At 35.3% G+C, this 25,628-nt stretch overlaps 1 protein-coding gene across 2 annotated transcripts; it reads left to right on the forward strand.

Moving 5' to 3' along the window:
* Positions 1-4,323: 4,323 nt before the first annotated feature.
* On the forward strand, positions 4,324-25,081 carry LOC114291690 (pre-mRNA-splicing factor ATP-dependent RNA helicase DEAH1). 2 transcript variants are annotated; one of them, XM_028235550.2, is made up of 29 exons: positions 4,324-4,501; positions 4,664-4,763; positions 4,872-5,002; positions 5,131-5,340; positions 5,458-5,529; positions 5,859-5,945; positions 6,164-6,197; positions 6,315-6,369; positions 7,365-7,424; positions 7,654-7,725; positions 8,358-8,421; positions 12,551-12,630; positions 12,762-12,829; positions 12,919-12,973; positions 13,085-13,142; positions 13,216-13,284; positions 16,229-16,297; positions 16,478-16,567; positions 17,030-17,116; positions 17,537-17,652; positions 17,730-17,796; positions 18,387-19,433; positions 19,762-19,824; positions 21,107-21,230; positions 21,357-21,457; positions 22,616-22,678; positions 22,807-22,879; positions 23,686-23,787; positions 24,579-25,081. In XM_028235550.2, the coding sequence occupies exons 2-28, from the start codon at positions 4,670-4,672 to the stop codon at positions 23,727-23,729; spliced, it is 3,153 nt and encodes a 1,050-aa protein (XP_028091351.2). In that variant the 5' UTR covers positions 4,324-4,501; positions 4,664-4,669; the 3' UTR covers positions 23,730-23,787; positions 24,579-25,081. The 2 variants fall into 2 exon arrangements, with proteins under 2 accessions (XP_028091351.2, XP_028091352.2); XM_028235551.2 differs by having other exon boundaries at positions 4,333-4,565.
* Positions 25,082-25,628: the final 547 nt, after the last annotated feature.

Raw genomic sequence — 25,628 nt, forward strand, 5'->3', positions numbered from 1 at the left:
CGCAATAGGTATGATTTGTTCTCCTAGAAATTTCCAACATCAGTGGTGCTGTGTTGGACCTCTATGCTCACCTCTTCATCAATTTGTGCCACCTGTACCGCGGCTGCTGAGGCAGTCGCTTCGCACCACACTTGTTCCTAAAATCCTCACCAATTAAGAGGTGTAAATTGTTTAATTTGATTGCTGCAAATGACCAACAGTTTTATCAAAGAAACAGAAGAGGTATGCTTTGCTTCCCTTTCCATTTCCCAGTTGGTGTTAATTCTTGTTGGTAGTGTATCTGTTGCTGTTTTTTTGATCTATGGTTATAATTCTTGTTGCTTTTCATTCTCTTCCCCTTGTCTAGCATGCCCACCATGTGTTCAACGATATGCTAAAATGAAACACACACATAAATTGACAATAAAAATGTCAAACTTCTTATCCACCATGTACTTCACAATATGGTTAAACAAATAAACACACAAAAAATGACAATCAGAATGGGAAATTATTTTCCCAAATTAAAAAAAAAGGCATATCAACAACAACTTCTATTCCAGCAGCAGAATTTTTCGCTTGTGCAAGAGGCCTTCTCGTTGTCATGGTCTGACGCCTAACCCAACATTTATAGTTTGCTGCAGGATCAGCCGCCACCTACTACATATTTTAAAACTATTTGAAAAAAAAAATAAAAATAAATACAAAGGGCTTACTCTCACCATCAAACTGGATCAATGCCTGACCACTTAGCTACTTTTGCCAAGTTTATCAAACAGCCAACACCAAGTACAATCCAAAAACAAACAAACAAATGTCACAATAGAGAGGAACCATTCTTAATCAAATGTAGCTTTTAAAAGCTTATTGTATTAAATTTTAACTCTCTATTTTTTTTTTAATACATTTACTAAGGTTGCTTTTAAAACTTTCTTATATTAAATTTCTTTTAATACATTTACTCTATGTATTAAGAACCATGCTTTATACATTTACCCTATGAGGCATATAATCCTGAATTTTCTTTGGTTCTTTGGTTCTTGGATAGAGAGTAAAATGTCACAAATTCATTGCTGAACAAACTTGTGACACCATCTACAGGGCCTACACACAAGTAGGTCAATCACATTCTTATCTGTTAACAAATTCTGTTATGCTATTGCCCAAATAATTTAACTAACACTTTTGTCATGCTTTCATAGTTGACCTAACTCTGCATATCACAGGTCCTCACAAAATCGCCAACATGGATAACACCAACTACACGCCCTTAAACATGAATTCAATATAAAATTCATTACCAAACTACAACATTACCCAATATGACAATCATCACTACATCTTACAAACTGAAAATCAGCCCACATATCACTCCAGCACACATCTCTTGCACACCTAACCAACCACTTATATATCTCCAACCAATTATAACTATTACTCAAACATACCTACAACATCTTACTCAAACCCATACTATTATTACAATTTTGAAGCCTACTACACCTCTCCAAACATCACTATCTCCACATTGGAAAATACTAACAACCAACTATTACCCCGAATTTACTCATTGCACCAAACTTCCACCACATCATCAACCGACTTCACTGAGTAACAACAACTTGTATATTGGCAACCACCAAAAGAATGATGGCTCAAATTAAATTTTGCTGGTGGAATCTATCCAACCAAAGAAGTTCCAGAACAAGTAGATGCCATTCGCTGAGGAATATTTCGAAACCATGAAGGAATTTGTATTTATGCTTTCGGAGACACAATACCAATGAAATCTGCAGAATATGCTGAAGCATCAGCTTTATGTCGTGGATTACAAATTGTAGCAGAAAATGAAAGGCCAAAGATATGGGCAGAACGTGATGCAAAATTCTTAAGCGAGACAATTCTACACAATATACAAAGAGATTATTGCAGCATCGTATGGAAACTCATAGGCAATATCCGAAGAAGAAAACAAAATTTCAAAGATTGTAAAATCACCTTCATTCGTAGAGAAGGCAACTCTGCAGCAAATGCATTATGCAACCACATCAAAGGAAAATATGAGAATTTCAAATACGATGACAAGACTTTACTACGCAAAATTAAAAATATTGTACATAAAAAAAGACAAGGATATATCTATACACATTGTACATAATCACACTAACATAGAGTACTTCTTCTTCTTCTTCTTCTTCTTCTTATCTTTTGTAAACAAATCCCCACTGTATGCCTACTATAATGTACAATGTTATGAAAAAAAACTACTATATGAACTGATATAACGAACATATATTTTTTTATAGGATGCAATCTTATCAGTAATTTGAACTTGCACAAAGTTCCATTTCACTATGTTAGAGTGATTATAAGATGCAATCTTATGACTCATAATAATTATTTTTTTATTATAAATATAGTAAGGTTTGGTTATAACCCATAATAGTGTTGAATATGCATCAATTCAACAGTTCAATTTTTTTGGGCCCTCCTTTAATCTAACAACAAAAAATTAAGATGCATATAATATGTCCTTCGCAAAAAACAATCCAGTCAACAATAATTGCAAGATTTTTTGCATAAATAGTGATCTTCACTAAATAACTCAAAACATAAGTTTATTTTTTGCCTCTCTTTCAAAAGAGCTATTTACCAAAATTATATGAAATAATTCTCTCAATATTTATCGATGATGAAGTAAATCCCAATGCTTGTGCTACAGTACAGGCCTTCTATGTTGCAGTTTAGCCTCTGTACCTCACTCTCCCATGGTTACATCTGTGTCAATTCGACAGCTACATACATACATGATTTTTAAAAACGTAACTCTTTCTCTTTTAGAATTTTTGATTGAGGAACATTAAAGAGCTTGATAAATAATGATTAATAAAGAAATATGGAACACCACGACAAATTAAATAAAAGATCTAATTACATTTCATTTTTCAAATTCATAAACAAAATACAATTTTAAAAATATTTGGATTCAAACTATAGAATGACTCCCAAGCGCAACGTGCGTGGGGGCAACTACTAGACAAAATGAAAATTTATAATATCATATATTTTATGATGCTTTCATTTGAAAAAAATTGTATTAATTAACCCAATCCAATCGAAATCATGTATTAGGCTCAGCCGTCGTTCAAAATGATGAAAAATTAAAGATTGTATAGACTTATATATACGCATGAACATTTATATATTTTGTGGATTCGCTATTTTCTCTTCTCAATAACCAAGTAGAGATTTTATTTAATTTTTGGGCATTATCACACCATCAAAATTGTTAAAATCGAGATCCTATATAGTATTGTTTTGGGGGTCTGCTGGATTAGATAATAGAATCGGATTGAAAATCGTAAGATTCTACTAAAATAATAAAAAAATATAATAATTTTTATATGACTAAATAGTATTATCAAAATGAATATAGAATGACTCAAAAAAAAGAAGGAAATATAGCAATTCAAGGTAGCATTCAAACATTTTTTCTAAAAAAAAGAAGTTGAAAACATAATTAAAAAAAAATACCTACACTTACACACCATCGTCATTGTTTCTTAATAAAAAGAAGACAAACTAAATAAGGGTGGAACAAATAAAAGACTAAAATAAATCATCATGGTCACCGAAATTATCATCATTACTACAATCAACATTAATCATTTATATATATATATATATAATAATATATATATATATATATAAAGTGATTGAAAAAAAAGTGTGTTTGGTTTAGTTTTTTGAATTCAGTTTTCTAAAATTTGAGTTTTTTTTTGTATTTTTTTTATTTTTAGTGAATATTTTTAAAATGTTAAATAATTTTTTTTATTTTTTTAAACGCACCTTACTTAAATGTATCGAAATAGTAAAATATTTGTAAAAAAATATTTTAAAAAATTAATAAATACACAAAAAATATGAAAAATGTACTAAATTTTTATATTTTTTATGTATTTAATAAATCTTTTAAAGATTTTTCACAAATATTGTACTTTTTAAGTGTATTTATATTAGGTGTGTCAAAAAATTATAAAAAAATTACTCAAAATATTAAAAAATTCAGTAAAAATAAAAAAATAAAAAAGTAAAATTTTCTGAAAAATTAATTTTGAAAACTAAAAAAATAAAATGATATTTTGAGAAGTTAGTAAAAAGTTAATTTTTTTTACTAAAAAATACTGACCTTTTTTGTAACTCTTTTATGTAAAAAATAAAAAAATAAAAAAATAAACTTTTTATCAACTTCTCAAATTAGCCCATTGTCAAAATTATTTTTTGGTTTTCATTCACACAAATAAATAAATAAATAAATAAAATATATATATATATATATATAATATATCAAACAGAAACAGAACTTGAAGGGAAGAAAAAGAAGTCGGAGACAGAGAAGGAGGATTCGAAGCGGAGAAGAGTCGAAGAAGACGAAGACAGAGGAGGAAGATTCGAAGAAAAAGAAGAGCAGCCAAGAAGGAGAAGAAGCAGCGAAGAAGAAGACAAAAAAGGAGCATACCTGGTTAGTAGTTACGCAAAATCTGAAGTTTGATGTCGAATTTCTCTTGCCCTAATCGCAGCTCAGAGTTTAGAGACTAAACACCCTTTTGTTTTTGGTTATATGCATTAATGTGGACACACAGTTATTGATTTGATTGGGATTATTTTGTATTACCTGATGCAGGGGAAAATGGGGAGTGATTTGAAGACATGGGTATCGGACAAGTTGATGTCACTCTTGGGATATTCTCAGCCTACAGTAGTTCAATATGTGATTGGGTTATGTTAGTTATATTTCCTTAACTTTCAAATTGCTACATACGATGCATATACTTTTTTTAGCTGTGGAAGTATTTCAAGATTGGTATTCATAGATAGTGATTTCATGGCAGCAAAGACAACTTCGTCACCCTCTGACTTCGTGGGTAAGCTTGTGGATATTGGGTTGTCGGCCAGTACTGAAACACGTGCCTTTGCAGAAGAGATTTATGCAAAAGTTCCACGTAAAGCTTCAGGGATTAATGTAAGTTGTTGTTGTAGTATTGATATTTGCATAGACTTATGAGTTTGGAACCATTTACTTGCAAATTTTAAGAGAAAATTTATGCTAATTTTATTGAATATTGTTATTCTTGTTGGTTTGCATATCAGCTTTATCAGAAACAAGAACGAGAGGCAGCATTGCTAGTTAGGAAGCAGCAGACTTACACACTTTTGGAGGCTGATGATGAAGACAATGATGCTGGTGGTGGCAGTGGAAATGGTTCTTCTGTTCTTCCAGCATCTCAGTCCAGAAAAGCGGATTCTCGCAAGAAACGTTTCAGGAAGAAGATTGAAAATCAGGAAGATGAAGATGATGAGGTACAGTGCTTATACTCTTGCTAATAAGATTTGGTTTTGTTGCTTATGGTAGGCTGCTGTATTGGTGCTCCTTGTAATGACTTTGTTCTTTTGTTTTGACTGAATGCAATGCTGCAGGTAGTTGCAAACAGTGAAGAAGAAAGACGGGTTAAAAGACGGACTTCTCAGGATGATGATGATGGTTCTGAGGTATTTTGTCAATATGATATTTTCATATTAGAGCAAATGGTTTTTGTTTTCAATTGCTTTTTCTTTTCCTAAAGAAACGAGAACTATGACATGGTGGGTAATGCAATCAGCTACAAAATCCTGACTAAAGGGAGTTGCTTTTGCAATATCTGCCTTTTTGCCTCTTTGTTAATTGGGTTCTTATGGTTCAATTGTTGCTGGGTATTGCAGTAGCCTCCATACAAGGTTGATAATCTGCTGTTCAATCTTGAGTTGATCAAGCGAAAGCTTTATATGTGTCTTTTCCCCTCTCTCACCTTCTTAGGGCCTGACATGTCTTTTGTCTGCAGTCGGAGGAAGAACGATTGCGTGACCAAAGAGAGAGGGAGAAGTTAGAGCGCAACATCAAAGAGCGGGATGCAGCAGCAACAAGGAAGGTAAACTAGTTGGTCTGAACTAGAGCTCTGATTGCTTTTGTTTTTTCATATATTGTTATTTTGCGTAGTTATAACTACTGAAAGAATTCTCAATATATAGTCGGAGAATAATGTTTAATCCAAATTGAACATTTCTTTGTCTGTTACAAATGGCCTTATACTCATCCCTTTCTAATGACATTCTCCCTCTTTTTTTTAAATTTTGTTTTTATTAACAGCTAGCTGAGCCAAAATTAACACAGAGGGAGGAAGGTAAAATATCTTGATAATCATACATATGTTTTGTACATATTATATATATATATATATATATTTATGGACACATGTAATTTTATCTGCCTTATTTTGATGCATGTAATTGCACAACAGAAGAAGCTGTTCGGAGATCTAATGCTTTGGAAGAAGATGACATTGGAGCTATAAGGTTTGTCATTTATCTTCCAACCCTATTCACTTTCTTGTTGCTATTTCTGGTGAGTGGTGATTTTTTTTTTGGATATGAAATTGCACTAGCATTGTAAAGTTTTGCGAAGTTCCTATTTTTCATTTTCTTTAATTTGTAAAATAATTAGACAACTTTTGGCTGGATTGGATGACAATGGCATTTCATAAGCACATTTTTGTGACTTTCCCCCCATCTTTTTTGGTTCTTTTTTCATATTGGACAACTTTTGTGAAGTTTGTTTGAATGTATTTATCATTACTTTGATCATGAAAAGAACGGTTATGTAGCATAGGCCAATTGATTTTGTGAGTATACAAAGCTTGGGAAATGCCTGTTGGGGATAGCTGAAAAATGGATTTAGTGCTTGTGGGAAATGAATCTTTGGCATCCAGAGTTTAGAGCATTGCTACTTTCTTGCCAACCATTGAAGAGTTTAGAGCATTGAACATTGAGCATTTGTTGGGAACTTTTGATATATGTGATTAGTGGAAGGTTGAGGAAAACTTCTCTTTTATATAATCAGTTGCAGTAGAATTTCCTGAAATGGTGTTGGGCAATCCAAGTTTGTGACCAGTTGCTTATTTTGTGACATATCAAACAGATATTAAAGGAGAATATGGTAAAAAAAAAGTTGGTTAGGCAAGGATATGCTAAGGTTACATTTATTAGATTACTACAGAAGACATTAATTGTTGATGTGTGTTTTTGTGTCATGTTGTAAAAGCATACCCACTAGTACAGGGCTGCAAGGGGACTGTAACTGGAAACGGATTCTTACCTGCCCATTATAATAGCAAATTCTTGCTATTGATCTTGGCACACCTTCTCAATAATGTCAACATACTACACGACTAAATCCTTTTTTGCAATACTCCCTTCTTTGCCTCTTTGCTATATCTGTTTGACCTTGTTGGTGCTTCTATGTCACCTACCGAAGCCTATGCTTACTTTTGTTTCCATTCTCTTGTTTTCAGGAAAGTTTCAAGGCAAGAGTATTTGAAGAAAAGGGAGCAAAAGAAACTGGAGGAGCTCAGGTATGATAGGATGTCACATCGTAGTTTTATCTTCTTTATGTTTTAGTTTCTGTTCTACATGTAGATGTGTTTATATAGACTGTAGTGATTGTAACTTGTAAAACTTTCATAAAAAGATTTATCCAAAAAAAAAAAAAACAAAAAATTCATAAAAAGATTCTCTCCTATGATTTTTTTTTTTTTTTTTTTTTTCGGTTTTAATTTTGCATCCATGTCTTGGTAATTTCAGAGATGATATAGAAGACGAGCAGTATCTATTTGATGGTGTAAAATTGACTGAAGCAGAATATCGTGAACTGAGGTAATTAGATCGTGCTTTTAGATATACTTCTTCACATTCTCCACAATTAGTTGGACTTATTCATGTTGTCATTGATTTCTTGGTACCATGACATGTTATGAATAATTGATTATTTTATGGAAGCTGTCCCCTGTCCGGCCCCCTTTTTGAAATAAAACAAAGATATGTATAAGTAATTTCCTTTTTTTATGGATGAAAATGATTTCTTTCTTTGTTTTTGTTTTTGTTTTTGTAAGTGAATCTGTGCTTGTGTCAAGGAATGACAATAATTTCTCCTAAAGTGAGTTTGTGCTGGCTTTTTGAGTTTCTTGTGGTGATTTGATATGTCCTTGAATCCGTAAAGACAGTAAGTGCATCATTGGGAAATAGAAGGCATTTAATGACTAGTTTTTAGCACTCCAAATTTTTGGTTGTTCTGTTGCTGCTAACATTGCTGGTCGGGCTTTTGGCTCAGTGTGAGCTACTATGTGATTTATTTGCAAATGCTGCCACTTGTCTCCTTAATTAAATTTTCTTAGTAGAGTCCTGGTTTGATTACTGCTATTATCCCTAACAAGTTATATTTTGTTGTGTGTGAAATTGCTATTTTATTGATCAATAATAAACTTATCATGGTTTTTACACTCTGACAGATATAAGAAGGAAATATATGAGCTTGTTAAGAAGCGGTCTGAAGAGGCTGATAATATAGATGAGGTAATTTGTTTTCTCTATTTTGGTATCTATTTCAAGGTTTATTGGCAGATGCATCTTTGTTAATTCATTCTCTTGTTCTATTGTTTTTTACAACATTTTCTGCTTTTGTTGCTTAAATAATTTATTTTGTTCCTCCAATGTAGTATCTAAATAATTATATTGGCTGTTTGCTTTGGCTTAGTGTTATGGGGATGTATTTATTTATTTATTCATTTTTTCCCCTTGGGCTTAAAGGATTTCTCATTTATCCATGCTTTCATATCGTTTCCTATTCTCTTCCTTAGTATATCCCTTGTTACTTGTCAAAAAACAGAAAAAAAAAAGAAAGATAAAATTTGTGTGCCAACTGGCATGTGAATCCTGCACCCCCTTTCCTTTGGGAGTGACAAGTTAATAGCTGATGGTAATGCAGGGAAAGAAGTACAAAGGGTTGTCTGAAGTTAAAGATAATTGTTAAAACCTATCACCTACTTCACCCACTAAACCTAACCCACTATACCACTACCACCTCACCTACTCCACTAAACCTAACCCACTACACCACTACCACCTCACCTACTCCACTAAACCCACTACACCACTACCACCTCCACTTCACCTACTCCACCTACCACCTCCACTTTACCTACTCCATCTACCACCTACTACCACCTACTCTTCTATATATAGGAATCATTGTAGCATTCAATAATTCAACAATTACAAACATCAATCAATAATACAATTCTCTTTTTCTCTTTATACATTAAATTTCTACATGGTATCAGAGCAAGGTTAAGCACGTAGTATTTTTCGCTTCACCGGCGGGCGGCAACCTCGCCTTGGCCGTCCGCCGGACCTCAACCTAATCTGCTAAAATTTTTCTACACATACCTTGAAATTTCCTTTCTGAGTGCACTACTGTTCAGTCGCCGGAGACCACCACCGCTTGCACGTCGATGTCCCTTTGCCAAAGCTCCGTTGCGACACCGGCCTTCCTTGCGTCTGGTTTCAATCCCCTGCTATTCCAAGCCACAAAATAGGGCACGACTTTTGAGGGCTCGATATCTATATCCATGTATATCTTTTGGGCAGTCTATATACACACTCATACAGTGTCTTCTACACCGGTAACATGGTACAAGGGCCCAACCCTTCTTGATGCCCTCGACATGATTACAGAGCCCAAGAGGCCATCAGACAAGCCTCTTCGTCTCCCACTTCAGGATGTCTACAAGATTGGCGGTATTGGTAATTTGGCCCACTTTTTTGATCAACACCAGCATATAGTTTCAAAGAGATAACTATATTATATAATTTTTTCTATTTTAAAATATTTTTCCACCGTCCAAACCTTTTTTTTTTTATCTTATATATATAAAAAATTGGATGGAACTCACGTGGGTGTTACTTTTTCTTTTTCTTCTTTCCACAGCCCAACTTTTCCTTGAACCTCAATTTTTTATTATTAAAAAATAAAAAATAAAAAAAAAAATTTCCATCTAATTTTTCTGCTCAGTCTTGTACCTTCAAGCCATTCGGATTTGCACAATACACTCATTTTATTTCTATCGGGATTTCGCCCTGATCACAATTTTACACCAAAAAAAAAAAAAAAAAAAAAACAACAAACCCAAACAACCACATCCACAGGCGGGATTTTTCTTCTCTACTCTGCCGCCGGTCTCTTCTTCTTGCCTCCGTCCTGAGCGGCCCTTGCCGGTGCTGCCTCCGTGTTTCCCACTACACTGGGCACGATCACTACTCCCTGCTCCTCCACTGCAGCATATGGCGCCCCTCCAAATCGGAACATAACGGTGGCCTTCCGCTTCAGCTCCTTGTTTTCCGCCTTTAGCACACTTATCTCTGCTCGCGCATCCTTATACATGCGTTGGAGCAGAGCCAGTTGGGCGTTTAACTGCTGCACCTCATTTGTCCTACTCTGCAGCCGGTTCGACAAATTTGTAACCGCAGTCATGGTTTCCACACATGACTTCAATGTATACTGATTGGCCTCCACATCCGACTGCACTGCCATTCTTTGCTCCACAGACCGCATAGGAAAGTTCAACGGAGCAAACTCCGGGGCGCTTGGTTGAGGTTCCAGTGCCACCACACCAGTTATCTCTCTTGTTGACTCGTTGAGGTCGGGAAAAAGAGTGAGCAGACCACGGGACGAAGAGGCCATATTCTGGGTAGCTGAACGGGAAGACGAGGCCATGTTATGGGTTGCTGAGTGTTTCAGAGAAAGGTTGGTTACAGAATGGCAACAGAGTGTTCCAGAATCTCTTTCTCAGAAACGGAAGAGTTTTTTCAAAGGATTTTCGGCGGTTTCAGACTGGTTTGCACAACCTCCACCTCAACCTTGGTTAAATAGCCGAGGCCGACACGCCACTCTGTCGCTCACGTGCCTCGCCGTGTCTCCGGCTCACCTTTTGATGGCTCGACGCTTTCTGTCGGGCACGACTTTTGATGAAGTGGGCGCGCCTTTTGAGGGCGCAACTTTTGATGGCACGCCTTTTTATGGATTGGGCACGCATTTTGATGGCACGTTTTTTTATGGATTGGTCACGCCTTTTGATGGCACGCCTTTTTGAAAAATTGGGCACACCTTTTGAGGGTGCGACTTTTTAAGGGTCCGACAAGACTCTGTAAACTGTCCCGACATTGATTCCGGTTAGCTCCTTCATGGGTCCGATAAGACTCTGTAAACTGTCCCGACATTGATTCCGGTTAGCTCCTTCATGGGTCCGACAAGACTCTGTAAACTGTCCCTACATTGATTCCGGTTAGCTCCTTTATGGGTCCGACAAGACTCTGTAAACTGTCCCGACATTGATTCCGGTTAGTTTCTACAAGGGTCCAGCAAGACTCCGTAAACTATCTTCTATAACGGTCCGACATGACCCCATAAACTGTCTTCTACATCGGTCCGACACGAGCTAGTGTCTTCTACATCGGTCTTCTACAACGGTCTGACACGACCATACAGTGTCTCCTATCCTCTTTTATTTTTTATGTATTTTCTTGTTTTGTTACTCTCTCCAAACTCAAGTTGGTTAGTTTCTATCCCCCTTGAGTTTGCGGGGGGCTGTTAAAACCTATCACCTACTTCACCCACTAAACCTAACCCACTACACCACTACCACCTCACCTACTCCACTAAACCTAACCCACTACACCACTACCACCTCACCTACTCCACTAAACCCACTACACCACTACCACCTCCACTTCACCTACTCCACCTACCACCTCCACTTTACCTACTCCATCTACCACCTACTACCACCTACTCTTCTATATATAGGAATCATTGTAGCATTCAATAATTCAACAATTACAAACATCAATCAATAATACAATTCTCTTTTTCTCTTTATACATTAAATTTCTACAATAATATAGCTGGACCTACTGTGTAGGATGTGAAGTTCGTGTTAGCATAGGAGTTCCAGATATTGAAGAAGGAATAAAGATCTAGAAAGCAATTGGGAAACAACTGTTGGATGTTTATATTACATAAGACATTTGTGGATATGCAATGTAATCTAGTTTCATAAGTGGAATAAAAAAAGTAGAATGAGAAAAATACATTGCTACACAAGCGCTACTTTCTTATGGGTGATAGGCATTTGATTGGGAATGACATAAGTTAGTAGTTTCTATAAGGAGAAAATGGACTTTATTTTATAACGTTGGCCCTGTTTGGTAGGGCTTATTTCCAGCTTATTTAAGCTTTTATCTTAATTTAAGTTATTTTGATGTGTTTGGTTTAGCTTAACAATACAGCTTATAATTTTTTGTAAGTCAAAAATCAACTTATTCTTTGAATGGGGGAGGAGAAGCTTAAGTTATAAGTCAAAAATCAGCTTATGTTTACAGCTATAAGCTGTTAAGTTATAAGTTATAATCACTTTCCCACAACTCTACCAAACGGGGCCATTGTTAGCCGCCTAGAAGTGATTATTGAAATTTGGAAAAGATTCAAGACTAAAGAGTATGAATTGGGTTCATAGCTCTTGAGGTTTAATCGATTGAGTTTTATACAATCTCGCTTTCTTCTATTCATATTTGCTGGTTGTTTCTCATTATTTTCCAGTGTCTCAAACTATTATTGTATTTTCCACCTTTCTTTTTTGGATTGCAGTATAGGATGCCGGAAGCCTATGATCAGGAAGGGATTGTAAACCAGGAGAAGAGATTTTCTGTTGCTCTGCAGCGTTACAGGTCAGTTACTTTCACAAGAAAAAGTCCAATAGATGATCACTGAAAACTGCAATGGTCACGCACGTATGACAACATACAACAGATACTGTTTCTTGGAAAATCATATTAATCTTGAATTCTAAGTCTTCCAGGGACACAAATGCTGGAGAAAAAATGAATCCATTTGCAGAACAAGAAGCATGGGAGGACCATCAGATTGGTAAATCTTGGTTAAAGTCTTTATGTTTTAAAACGCAGAATGAACCTTTCAATTTTCAGTGTTCTAATTATGGAGTGATCAATTTGCAGGAAAGGCAACCCTCAAATTTGGTTCGAAAGATAAAAAAAAATCTGATGATTATCAGTAAGGATTATTTTGGTTGCCATTGTATTTGCTTCATCTGTTGTATGCATAATGTTTTTTCTATGCATGATGACATGATATTTTGCGGTTCTTGTATTTTTTCTTGTATAGGTTTGTGTTTGAGAACCAGATTGATTTCATAAAGGCATCAGTGATGGATGGAGTCAATGTATGTATGGTAATTTTATTTTATTGTATATGAAAGTTGTTCTCAGTTTCTCACTGTAACATTTTACATACAGTTTCAAGATGAGTTGCTCACTGAGTCCCTTGAAGAATCTATGGCAAAATCAGCATTTGAGAAGCTTCAGGTATGCATTTATTCATTTCTAGGTTTTGGAAGAGGTTTAGGTAACTTTTTCTTATTCTGTCTCCACGGTGTAGACACAGCATTCATATTTGGGTTTATAAACTACTGGGAAAGCTATGGGATGCATGGGGTGACAAGTGGGTTGAGTGGAAAACCATTGCTCCATCGCCATGGGAGAAGCATAACAAACCAAACACCTTAAAGAAAATAATCTCCACGTTGGACACCAACACTATCCAGACACTTCTTGACTTGTGTTGAGCACACACCCAAACATGTCTTATACTTATTTTTATATTTTAGAGACGGACATGATTCGAAACTTAGGGACACACGTGTCCATCGCTTGAACACACACTAAAGTATGCAGAAAATAACTTGGGAGCCAATGACAAAAGAAAAAAATTGTAGATTTACAGCTATTACTCCCGCCTCCTTTAGATTTTAGGAATTAATATTATGTTGCATTTTTTTTAAACTATCTTTGGATGAAATATATAAATATTGATATATATGACATACAATAAATATATAAAACTATATATTTTGCGTGTATCCTCAACACATCATGTTGGTGTGTCTATGTAGTATTTGTATAATGTTGCATGTTTGTGTCCTGTGCTTATTAGCTGAGAAGCTAAAAGAGTAAGTTTCCTAAAGAATCAGAATAATAGAAAGAACAAGTGGATGCATGGCAATTCAAAAGATAATATTGTTAAACATGGGGAAAAAAAGAGAATAATAATCTGTCAAAACTTTAAACAACAAATACATCCATGTTGTGGTAGCACAGTTTGTTGTGGATGGCTTCCTCAAAATTTAATGTTGGTGGAAGTTGTAGAATACTAATGACAATATTTGTTCTTTTAAATATAACTCTACTAGTTGGTAGATAATTGAAATGTTTTTTTTTTTTTTTTTGAGCATCAACAACATTTCATTAAAAAAGAAAAGTGAAAGAGGACAAGAAGTCCTCATACAAAGAAAGAGAAAGAGAAAGAGCAAAACAAAAGCACAAAACTCCTAGCCCTAGGGATGGCAAACAACAGCCCAATCCCTAAAGATCAAGAACAAAGGGACTCTTTTAAAAGGAGGGGATACAAATGCCTAAAATGAAGCCAAATATTCCGCCTTGTCCCACAAAGCCTCTACACTTGCTTCCTTGCCATCAAAGATTCTAGCATTTCTCTCCAACCATATAGCCCAGAAAATAGCAAAAACAATGCTTGTTCACATTGTTTTGGCTCTCTTGGTTCTCCCAAACCCTTTAAACCTAATAAGAAGCATTTGAATGCAGTTCCGCGGAGCAATCCACTGCTCATCACATAAGCTGAAAAGACACTGCCATAATACACAAGCCACCGGGTAATGAAGGAATAGATGATTCGCTACCTCTAAGTTTCTCTTGCACATCACACACCATTGAGGGCAAAGAGAGTGATTAGGCCTTCTCCTTTGGAAAACATCATTAGTTGTGTCACCCTTTTGAGCCAAAGACCAATGAAAAACTTCACTTTATGAGGGACAACCATTATTAGTATAAAAAGTAGCCTGCATACGTCGAACTAAGTATGTATGGCTTTGCTATCCAATCATAGTGTCAAAAAAATTAATGGGATTTGGAAACAAAAAGGGAGCACTTGTAATTTAGAAATGACACAATTAGAGGTTAGTAGGTCTAGCAAGGTTCTGAAAAGCGGTTGCGGTCGCTGTAACGGTGGCGGTGGCGCGGGCGCGGTTGCTGTTGCGGGATGTAAAGGTCGTAGCGTAACGGTTGCGGTAACCGGAACCGTGAATTTTTTTATTTTTCGCATAATTTGAAAAAAAGCTACCGATACACATTTTTTTTTTCACGATCATATTTATTGGATTTTAAAATAAGTATGGATAAATTTTTGTAAATTTTTAAGTATGGTCTAATATATTTCATATTTTTAAATTACTATAAATTGAGTTTTTTACATTTTATTTTAATAATTAATGACTTTATATTATACAAAAAATCGATCACTAACTATTATATATAAGATAAATAATGACAAAAGTAAGAGAATAAATAAGAGTCTGAATACATATATATATATATATATACATATTTTAGTCAAGCCAAATAGATAATGACCACACTTATTATTATTATTATTATCAAACAATATATAGATAGATACACACAAACAAAATGGTTAAGTGATAGCAGCTAAATAGAATAGTATAGGTCTTACAATTTCAACAAATCAATAACATGTTCTACATCTTCTCTCTTTTCTCTCTGTATCTCTTGCTCTTCCATCTTCCCTCTTTTCCCTCTATCCCTCTTTTCCCATTTTCAGTTTTTTTTTTTTTTTTTTTTTTTTTTTCTCGTGTTTTTTTGTGTTTTTTTGAAAGAAGAGTTTGGAACCGTTACGTAATGATGCGTAACAAGCCGTTACGGTTGTTACGGTACCGTTACGACCGCTACGGCAGCCGCTACGGCCGTCACACCTATGAATCTCAATCACATTGTAAAAGCGGCCGTAACGGGTGGCGGTAACCACCACAACCGTTACGTAACGGTTACAGCCGCTTTTTAAAACCTTGAGGTCTAGTTTAGGCCCTCAATAATTTGTATTCTTATTGGGTCTCGTGATTGCTATTACAGCAAGATATGCAACAGTATCACAAAAGATGGAAAAATTCTAAGCAAAAAATGGTTGGGAATAGTTTTGAAGAGATAGATTTTGAGAACTGTTCTATATTGGATTTTCTGCAAAACAAAATCATAACAATGCGTAATAATCAGAAATTCAGGACTTTTCGTTGATTATTAGGCCTTTATGTGAAACAAAGACAATAAAAGCAGTAGATCTTATATCACAATTGATTGTTCACTGGTTAACATTTTGACCTTGAAATAGTCAGGAATAAATTGCAGTTCTAACCTGACTTTGGCCCTTTTGCTCCTTTAGGAGGACAGAAAAACTTTGCCTATCTATCGATATCGAGATGAGTTGCTTCAAGCAGTTCAAGATCATCAGGTCTTTTTAACATTTCTCCTTTGAATCTTGCATTTGTTTCTAATGTTTCAAAGTTTTTTTAAAAATTTAAATTCCGTGCATGCTTTTGATGAATTCTTTGACGTTTTGCCAAAAATTATCAATTTATTTGTTAGTCATTAGAATTTTGCTGGGTATTATTCTTACAAATTGTTTATGCAGGTTCTTGTTATTGTTGGAGAGACGGGCTCAGGAAAAACTACTCAAATACCACAATATCTACATGAGGCTGGGTACACGGAACGTGGAAAGGTAGGGACTCCCCCCTCTCAATGGTATTCTCTATTGGTAGATTGTCATGATTGAAAATATTGTATTTGCTGTTACTAATCAGCAGACTATTATTCACTTTTAAAATGTTGAATGATGTGATTTTCAGTGTTAACTGCGAGTTTAAGGTTTATTCTTCTAGTTGCTACTTAGATTTTTCATTGAATATTGAAATACTTGAATTAATTATTTAATTTTGAAAACTTGACGCATCCTAAAACTTAACTCTTCTGGTACTTCCATTAAAATTAAGCCCCAACTGAATTTTATTCTCTAATTGGGCTACGCAATTAAATTAGGGAGAATAACCACTTGTCACTAAATCTCATATATCTTTTTTGGTCTTTAGGATTATTATGGTCCAGGTGGAGACCTGTGCTTGCTAAACTTGGAAATAATTGTTGGTTTGCCTGGGTTACAGAATCTTGTTTTTATTTTTTGCAGATTGGATGTACCCAGCCACGGCGAGTTGCTGCTATGAGCGTTGCTGCTCGAGTTTCTCAAGAAATGGGTGTCAAACTTGGTCATGAGGTCTGCATTTTGCTTTTATTTGATTATCTGTTTAGGACGGTCACTTTTCTTGTGGCTTTCTTGATATTAGTTATTCTAAGCTATTTGAGTGGTGCAAAATGAGTAGTTTAGATTGTCAAAATGAGATAGCATTGGATTCTTCAAGCAGTGGAAATCTGTATTTGTATTCCGACCTGGGCTGCTGCCAAATTTGGCATTGTGCAGCAATGATGATCTGGCATCTTAGAAATTTCTGTTATAAGATGTTGTAGATGAAGGATCAGATCAATCAGCCTAGGGCTGAAAAATTTAAACAATTATTCAATATATTGCCCAATTGTATCATAATTTTGCTCTGTCAATCTGGTTTCTGTGGCTATCAGTTTTCCACTTTTCCACTTTTAGATAGGTGACTGTAATAATTATCACCTTCACTTTCAGGTTGGTTACTCAATTCGTTTTGAAGATTGCACTTCAGATAAGACAGTTCTGAAATATATGACTGATGGTATGTTACTTCGGGAATTCCTTGGTGAACCTGATCTCGCAAGTTACAGGTATACTACACTTTAAAGCTTGTTACAGTGCAGTCTGTATCTTGTAACTGATGAACACATCCTTCTAATATTTTCAGTGTGGTGATGGTGGATGAGGCCCATGAAAGAACTCTCTCAACTGACATTTTGTTTGGTTTAGTTAAGGCAAGTGCTGACTCCTAGCATGCACGATAGAATTTTTGAAAAGTTTTTTGTTGAAGAAATCTAGAGGCATTGTCTGGTACACAATTGTGTTGTTTCACTATTTACAAGTTGCATTGCTAAGGAATTGGAGGAACCTTTTTCCTAAGGCTTAGTATGTTTAGAATGAAATAGGTAGAAAATGAAAGAAAGAGAAAAATTTTACTTCTATGAGTTTGTTAAGCTTGAAAGTGGTGGAAAGTATGAGAAAACTAATTTTCTTGTACAACCCATATTAGCATTGTAACTAATTTTTTATTTCTTGCCAGAAAACACAAGAAAAATTGAATGTGTGAGTTGTCTATAACTAAACTTTTAAATTTTTCTATATTTTTCTTACTAAATTTTCATCTTAATCAAATGCTTGCAAGAAAATATATTTTCTTTTCTATTTCTTTTCTTTCACTTTATTTTCTTTAACTTTCACTTCCTACCAATTTTCTTTCTAATCAAATGGAGCCTAAGGAATTGAAGGATGCCTCATTCATTTTAAGCTACTAGGAGTTCTTGTCCTTTTTTTTTATTTGTCTGACTTGATTGCTTTCTTGTGATAGGATATTTCACGGTTTCGTCCTGATCTCAAGTTGCTCATCTCCAGTGCAACTCTTGATGCCGAGAAGTTCAGTGATTATTTCGATTCTGCTCCAATTTTTAAAATCCCTGGCAGAAGGTTTCCTGTTGAGATACACTACACAAAAGCACCAGAAGCTGATTACTTGGATGCAGCCATTGTCACTGCCCTTCAGATTCACGTGACACAAGAACCCGGTGATGGTGATATATTGGTCTTCCTCACCGGACAAGAGGAAATTGAAACGGCAGAGGAGATACTAAAACATAGGACAAGAGGGCTTGGTACTAAAATTCCGGAGCTCATTATATGCCCTATTTATGCAAACCTTCCAACAGAGCTACAAGCAAAAATATTTGAACCCACTCCCGAAGGGGCACGTAAGGTTGTACTCGCCACAAATATAGCAGAAACATCGTTAACGATTGATGGGATCAAGTATGTCATTGATCCGGGATTTTCCAAGATGAAATCATATAATCCCCGGACTGGAATGGAGTCATTATTGGTCACTCCCATTTCCAAAGCATCGGCAAATCAACGGGCTGGTAGATCTGGACGAACGGGTCCTGGGAAGTGTTTTCGGTTGTATACGGCATATAATTATTATAATGATTTGGACGACAATACTGTCCCAGAGATACAGCGGACCAACCTGGCAAATGTCGTTCTTAGTCTCAAGAGCCTTGGCATTCATGACTTGCTCAATTTTGATTTCATGGACCCACCACCTGCTGAAGCATTACTTAAAGCCCTGGAACTGCTCTTTGCTTTGAGTGCCTTGAATAAGTTAGGGGAGTTGACAAAAGTGGGTAGAAGAATGGCGGAGTTCCCTCTGGATCCTATGCTATCTAAAGTGATTGTAGCATCGGAGAAATACAAATGCTCTGATGAAATCATATCCATTGCCGCCATGCTTTCTGTTGGAAGCTCAATCTTTTACCGCCCAAAGGACAAACAAGTCCATGCTGACAATGCACGATTGAATTTTCACACTGGGAACGTCGGAGACCATATCGCATTGCTGAAGGTTTGTTTCCTAGTCATTATCTACCTGTAAGCTTAGTCATAGTACGGCCTTAATCCTTTTTCTGCTATAGCATCTTCACTGACATGGTGGGCATGCTTTTTGCTCTTGATAATTCAAATTTGAGGACAACGTATATTGTCCCAACTGTCTTGACAAGAATTCTGGGTTGGGTGGAATGTAAGATACAGTCTAACAAATTGTCATAATTGACCTTCTCACTGCATTTTTACCAGTAATCACAGAATGACATGACGTGTAGTACAAAGTTCTTGAGCTCATGTTCTGAAAGAAGTGATTTACCTTACAGTGTATTGTGTTATTCTTTCAGGTCTACAGTTCCTGGAAAGAAACCAACTACTCAACACAGTGGTGCTATGAGAATTACATCCAGGTGTGTTTTGGTATCTCAGTATACATGTTCTGCTTATACTCTTTTATTTATTTATTTATCATTATCATATAAATATGCTTATGTTTGTTCAGAGCTATCTAGGAACTGCTCTTGTAATGTAGGTTTGTACCAAACTACAAGCCTACCCTTCCTTGTGCCTGCATTGTCAAGACCAACGCTTGCTAATGATCTTTTCAGATTTATCTATTTGAATTTTCTGATTGATATTTTCTTTTCTTTTTTTTGATCAACAACAAAAGCTTTATTGATAAATCAAAAAAAGGAAGAAAGGATAAGGCATTCTCTTACAGCAGGACAATGAGAATACAAACACAAAAAACTCCTAACAAGCTAAAAAGGGGCAAAAGCCTACATAGCACACACCGCCAACCATCTCTAGCTAACAAAAAAAGTGGGACTCCCTTAAATAAAGAGTTTCCCGATGCCCAAAAGAAGATAAGTGACAAACATGATCCCACAAACAGCCCACCTCCCGGGACTTATCTTCAAACAACCTTTGATTTCGCTCCATCCATAGAACCCAAAAAGTTGCAAAGACGGCACATTACCATAGAATTTTGGCTCTCTTCGATCCTCCAAATGTGCGAAAATCTACTAGGAGTATATGCGCACTCTCTTTTGGGGCAACCCACATAGCATTTCCTAAAGAAAACAATCTATGCCATAAATTCAAAGCTATTGGACAATGCAAGAATAAATGATCCACGGATTCCCTGCTCTTACAACACAGAATGCACCACTGAGGATTTAGAAAACGATTGGGTTTCCTTTTCTGCAATGTATCATTTGTCAAAATGTCTCCATGAACCAAGGTCTAGATGAACACCTTTACCTTTAAGGGAGCACAAGCCTTCCAAATTTTTTTGCAAAAAAGAAATTGAGGAACTTGAGAATTATCAATGATGTAATCAAAAAAAGACTTACAAGAAAATATTCCGAACGAATGAAGAGCCCAAACCCTCTTGTCCTCCAAAAGAGGAGATAAAGAAAAGTGATCAATTTTGGATAATAAAGAAAGCAACTGTTAATTCTTAAGAACAAGAAAATATTCCGGACGTATGAAGAGCCCAAACCCTGTTAAATTTTAATTACTGACTTGAGTGAAGATATTTCATACTTGTTTAATTCTTAAGAACAAAGAACTAACAGTGACAGCATACCGACTTGCGTGTTCTTATCCCTTCTTTAATCTTCCTTGATTTTGGTTTTTGTAGATATGTGTGCTAGATACTTATATATGTTTGTGGGCTTCACTTCTCAGGTTCGGAGTATGAAGCGTGCAAGAGACATACGAGATCAATTGGAGGGGCTATTGGAGAGGGTTGAAATTGAACTGACATCAAACTCCAATGATCTAGAAGGAATAAAGAAGGCTATAACAGCAGGTGAAGATATAACAACTCTTTGCGTGTGATGACTAGAAGTTGGAGTACATAGTCATCGTGAATCGTTGTTATCTCCATCATGTTAAGTTTCATTCGTTCATTTTCTTTTTCTATATTAATCTTCAGGCTATTTCCCTCATTCTGCGAGGCTACAGAAGAGTGGATTTTATAAGACAGTTAAGCATCCCCAGACTGTTCATATTCACCCCACCTCTGGTTTAGCACAGGTAAGACATGTATTTGTCATTAATTGGTGTTATTGATAATGATGAGAGGTTCTGACCCCAAATCTATTGCATTGTATCTGTGGTAAATGCAATGGCTTGTATATATTACTTATTTGGATTACTATTTTTATAAATTTTCCAACCTTGAGCAATTGGGATAGATTCTGCTAAGTGATGATAGAACTAAAAAACTTTCTGAATTATGTTGATCTTCATAGATACTAGTTGTATAGCTTTCTTCCAAACTAAGATTAGATAAAAGTCATAAGGTTGACCTATTTAAAGGAAGGTACCCGTGATGTCACCTAGAGGCCTGATTATTTTATTTCACTCAATAAGAACATTACCTCTAGAATTTTTCACACTAATTCTTATTGTGAGAATAAAAGTACTTATTTTTCATTTGTGAAGTCATCAAACAAGAATCAGGATATATTCAAATTTCTTTTCTGCATTCAGATAGGTTTCAATAAGTTTTGTGTTTGCCGTGGAATATTTGATTCCATGACAGTTGTTTCCCCTATGTGGATATAAATCTCAAACCTCATTTTTGTGATTTTTTCCCTCCTTAGATGAAATGGACATGGTTCTAACACACGTACACATGAAATGTTTGTGTTTCCTTTTGCCTATTTGGTGTGACCATATGGCAAGAGGGACTTGTTCCTAGTCTTTTATCATGGTATGGCATTCATTAAATGGTTAATTGAATTAGTAAAATTTGCTGATACATGCTAAATTTGACATTTTTTTTTTGATAGATTCTTCTAGATTTGATGTTTAAAGAGGTTGCTTGAGTCTTCTTTCAAAATGCTGATTTGGTAGCTGATTTAGGCATATTAATATCGTATCTCCCATCGCCGACAATGTGGTTTCTGGGACCTCTCAAGCACGAAAAGCTTCTTCAATCCTATCACAACTATTCTCTTATAGGAAAACTAATGTACTTATAATCTACAAATAGATAAAGCAAAACTTGTGTATATGCACAATGCAAATTTTATTGTCCAAGATGTCATGTATGCATGTATATACACTCTTTCATCCATAGCGGCAGCCATGCATGCATGTGGTATTGAATATTGGAAAGTATGACCGATGAAACGAAAGAGTCATGATTGTGCATGAAACTAATAGTTTCTTTCTTTCCCTTGGTAGGTGCTCCCAAGATGGGTTGTTTACCATGAACTGGTTCTGACAACCAAGGAGTACATGCGGCAGGTAAACATCAATTTTGTTTTTGTACCCCTTTCTCAAATTTCTCAGATAATATAAAGTTCCATTGTGCAATGGTTGTGCAGGAGTTATACTTTGTCCATTAGAGACTAATTTGAGAAGTTGAATTACAGGTTACTGAATTAAAACCTGAATGGTTGGTGGAAATAGCTCCTCACTATTATCAGTTGAAGGATGTGGAGGATTGTATGCTCTCTCTCTCTCTCTCTCTCCAAAATGGTGTCTTCTGTTGCTTAAGTTGTGTGAAAACCATTCTTTTTCAAATTAACTCAGTTTGAATTTGCCTTACTTTGAAGTTTGTGGTTTTAAGAAAAGCTGGGATATCTTCCTTGAATATTGCGAAGGATTTAATTTTTTGAAACTGTATTGATGTCCAAAGCTCTATATGCTCTTAAATGAAGTCTTTAAATGTTTTTTTTTTTTAAAAGCTGTGTCACAAAGTTTCACAGAAATTTTATTTTTAGGAGATGTGATTTGCAGCTTTTAAGTTTGAATTTTAAATGGTAGCAACTGTGCATGAGAAGAGGGAAAGAAAAAGAACATACAGTATGGTTATAAAATTTCTTAACAAAACAAAGGGTAGATGCACCCTATTGTAAGTTGGGTAGTAGAAAGGTCTTGACATTTTTAGGGTTCCGAACCTGCTCCGATTCGCTGTGGGACTAGATCACCAATTTCTCCAATATCCTCGTATGTGCTTAGATTCAGAAGGTGCAGAAAGTAAAACTTGTCAAACAACCCTTTATACAGTCATATTCGATTCATGCACAGGCTTTATTAAAAACGTCATGCATACATAAGATAAAAGTTCTTTAATTGGATAGTACTCTCAAAGCAGTCATGGTATTAGTTTGAGTTGTTGATAGATCTACCTGTTTAATTGCTGAAAAATTAAGAATTTAACTACAGTTATCTGAATTCTTAACTTTGTTATCTAGATGCTTATCTTTTATCAGCCAGTAAGCTGGTATCTAATACCTTTTCTCTGGCAGCTGGATCAAAGAAAATGCCTCGTGGAGAGGGACGTGCATCTTAGGATTGATCATGTGGTCTGCTTGGGGAAGATAGGAGGTGCTGAGAGCAGAGTATCAATTGTAAGCATAAAATTTGTAAATTCTTTGATGTATGTTTACCCCAAATAGTTTTAGTTTTATTGATCTTTTCTGTAGTCTTTGATGATCAATTCATATTTTCTCTTATCATGCTAGGAAATCTTTGTTCTTACATTTTGTGTATAGACCATAAGTCAGCTTCTGAGACGATGTATATACTATATAGTTGGAAAATGTGTCTTTGGCTATGTTACTTGAAACGTAGATTGTTTCGGTACGTGGAATGGGATCGGGAATGTGGCACACTACATTCTGTAAAATGTGATACGATACGATAGGGGTAGACTTGTTTAGATTACACTTGAAATTTAAGGTAATTTTAGAATAATTTTCTTTTGACAATTAGATATCTAATAAATTGTTGCTTTTCTCTTCCAAATTAATCATGTTACAACACGTTTATTATATTAGATTTGTTTTTCCGCCTAAGATAACTTTTAAGATTTATATTGGAAAATATTTATGGAATCGCTTTGAATAGCTAAATTCACCGTTTTGGAAGGGAAGCATACCATTTGTTGAAAAATGCATTCCCAAACATAAATCACTAGGCTATTAGTGTTTTCTAGTAACATTGTTCTTTTGACTTGCTCGTTTGACACATTTTGGGGTGTTAATATTCCCAACAATATGCAAATTAGCTAAACAGAGTAAAGGAATAGTTCCCATTTGAATTTGGAATATGGTTTGTGTATTTTTCTGTTTTTGTAAATTTCATTGGATCCTCCGAGTTATTGCTAACATCTGTTGCGCGTGATTTGTTTGTTATGAAGGCGTCTTCAGCTTAGCATGTTTGATTCCTCTGAAGCCGCGATAGTTGTCTCACTCGGGTTTTACGTAATGGTCTTTCGCCCAATTTTGGTGATGCCGTTGTTGCAAGCAATGGCATTTTGTTGATCCAAGCATGCAATTGTGGTTGCTCGACATCAACTGTGGCTGACTTGAATTTGTCAGTCTCAAGTGAAACTAAGTTGAGCTTGAGCTTGTTTGGAGGGGGCTTTGGGCAGGAGCCAATCCCTAAAATAGCCTAGAATCATAGAGTCCACTGTTCATGCTGATTGTGCCAAGTGGGAAGAATTTACATAGCTTAGACCTTAGGGTTTCATTAAAAATGTGAAAAATTTTCCTCTTCATTTTCATTCATTTTTGTATATATGCATAATGTATGTAGTGTTTGGAGATTGAGGCAGTGTAGAGAGGAGAGTGGAAATAGAGAAACTTTTCATTGCAAAAATTGAGGAAATCAAAAGGTACATGTTTAGGGTATTTGTGTTCATGAATTGCCCCTCTCTCTCTCTCTCTCTCTCTCTCTCTCTCTATGTTTTGCTAATCAGTTAAATTAGTTGAAAACTATGTTCCCAATGTAGCCACTATTTATTATCCAGTGTATGGTTCCAAATACTAAAAGCATGGCTATATTTGTTTAGAGTTATGAGATAAAAAATAGTTTAAATAATTTCAAAAATGATGGATTATCAAAAAGTTAGGGAAGGATGTTTTTAATTTCTAATTTATGATTGTCAAATTTTAATTACAAAAAGATATATTAAACAGCCTCATTTATGAATTTTCGTTGTTCAACTCTTGATAACATGAAAAATGAACCTTTTTATCAATTTTTTGTGCCACATTTTACTTTTGTTCTTGAAAAAAAGAAAATAAAAAGTTTATAAAGTGCTCTTCAACGTGTAGTTTTTATTACATTGAGCAACATTATAACCAAAAAAAAAAAAAAAAAAAAAAAATCATCTACACGGCGTCTTGAATTAACCATTTTTCTAACGTTTCTTTTGACTTGTCACAAGAAGAACATAGTCGGGGAT

Source organism: Camellia sinensis, chromosome 4 (assembly GCF_055761805.1).
Source record: "Camellia sinensis isolate YWXY chromosome 4, ASM5576180v1, whole genome shotgun sequence".
NCBI classification, from domain to species: Eukaryota; Viridiplantae; Streptophyta; class Magnoliopsida; order Ericales; family Theaceae; genus Camellia; species Camellia sinensis.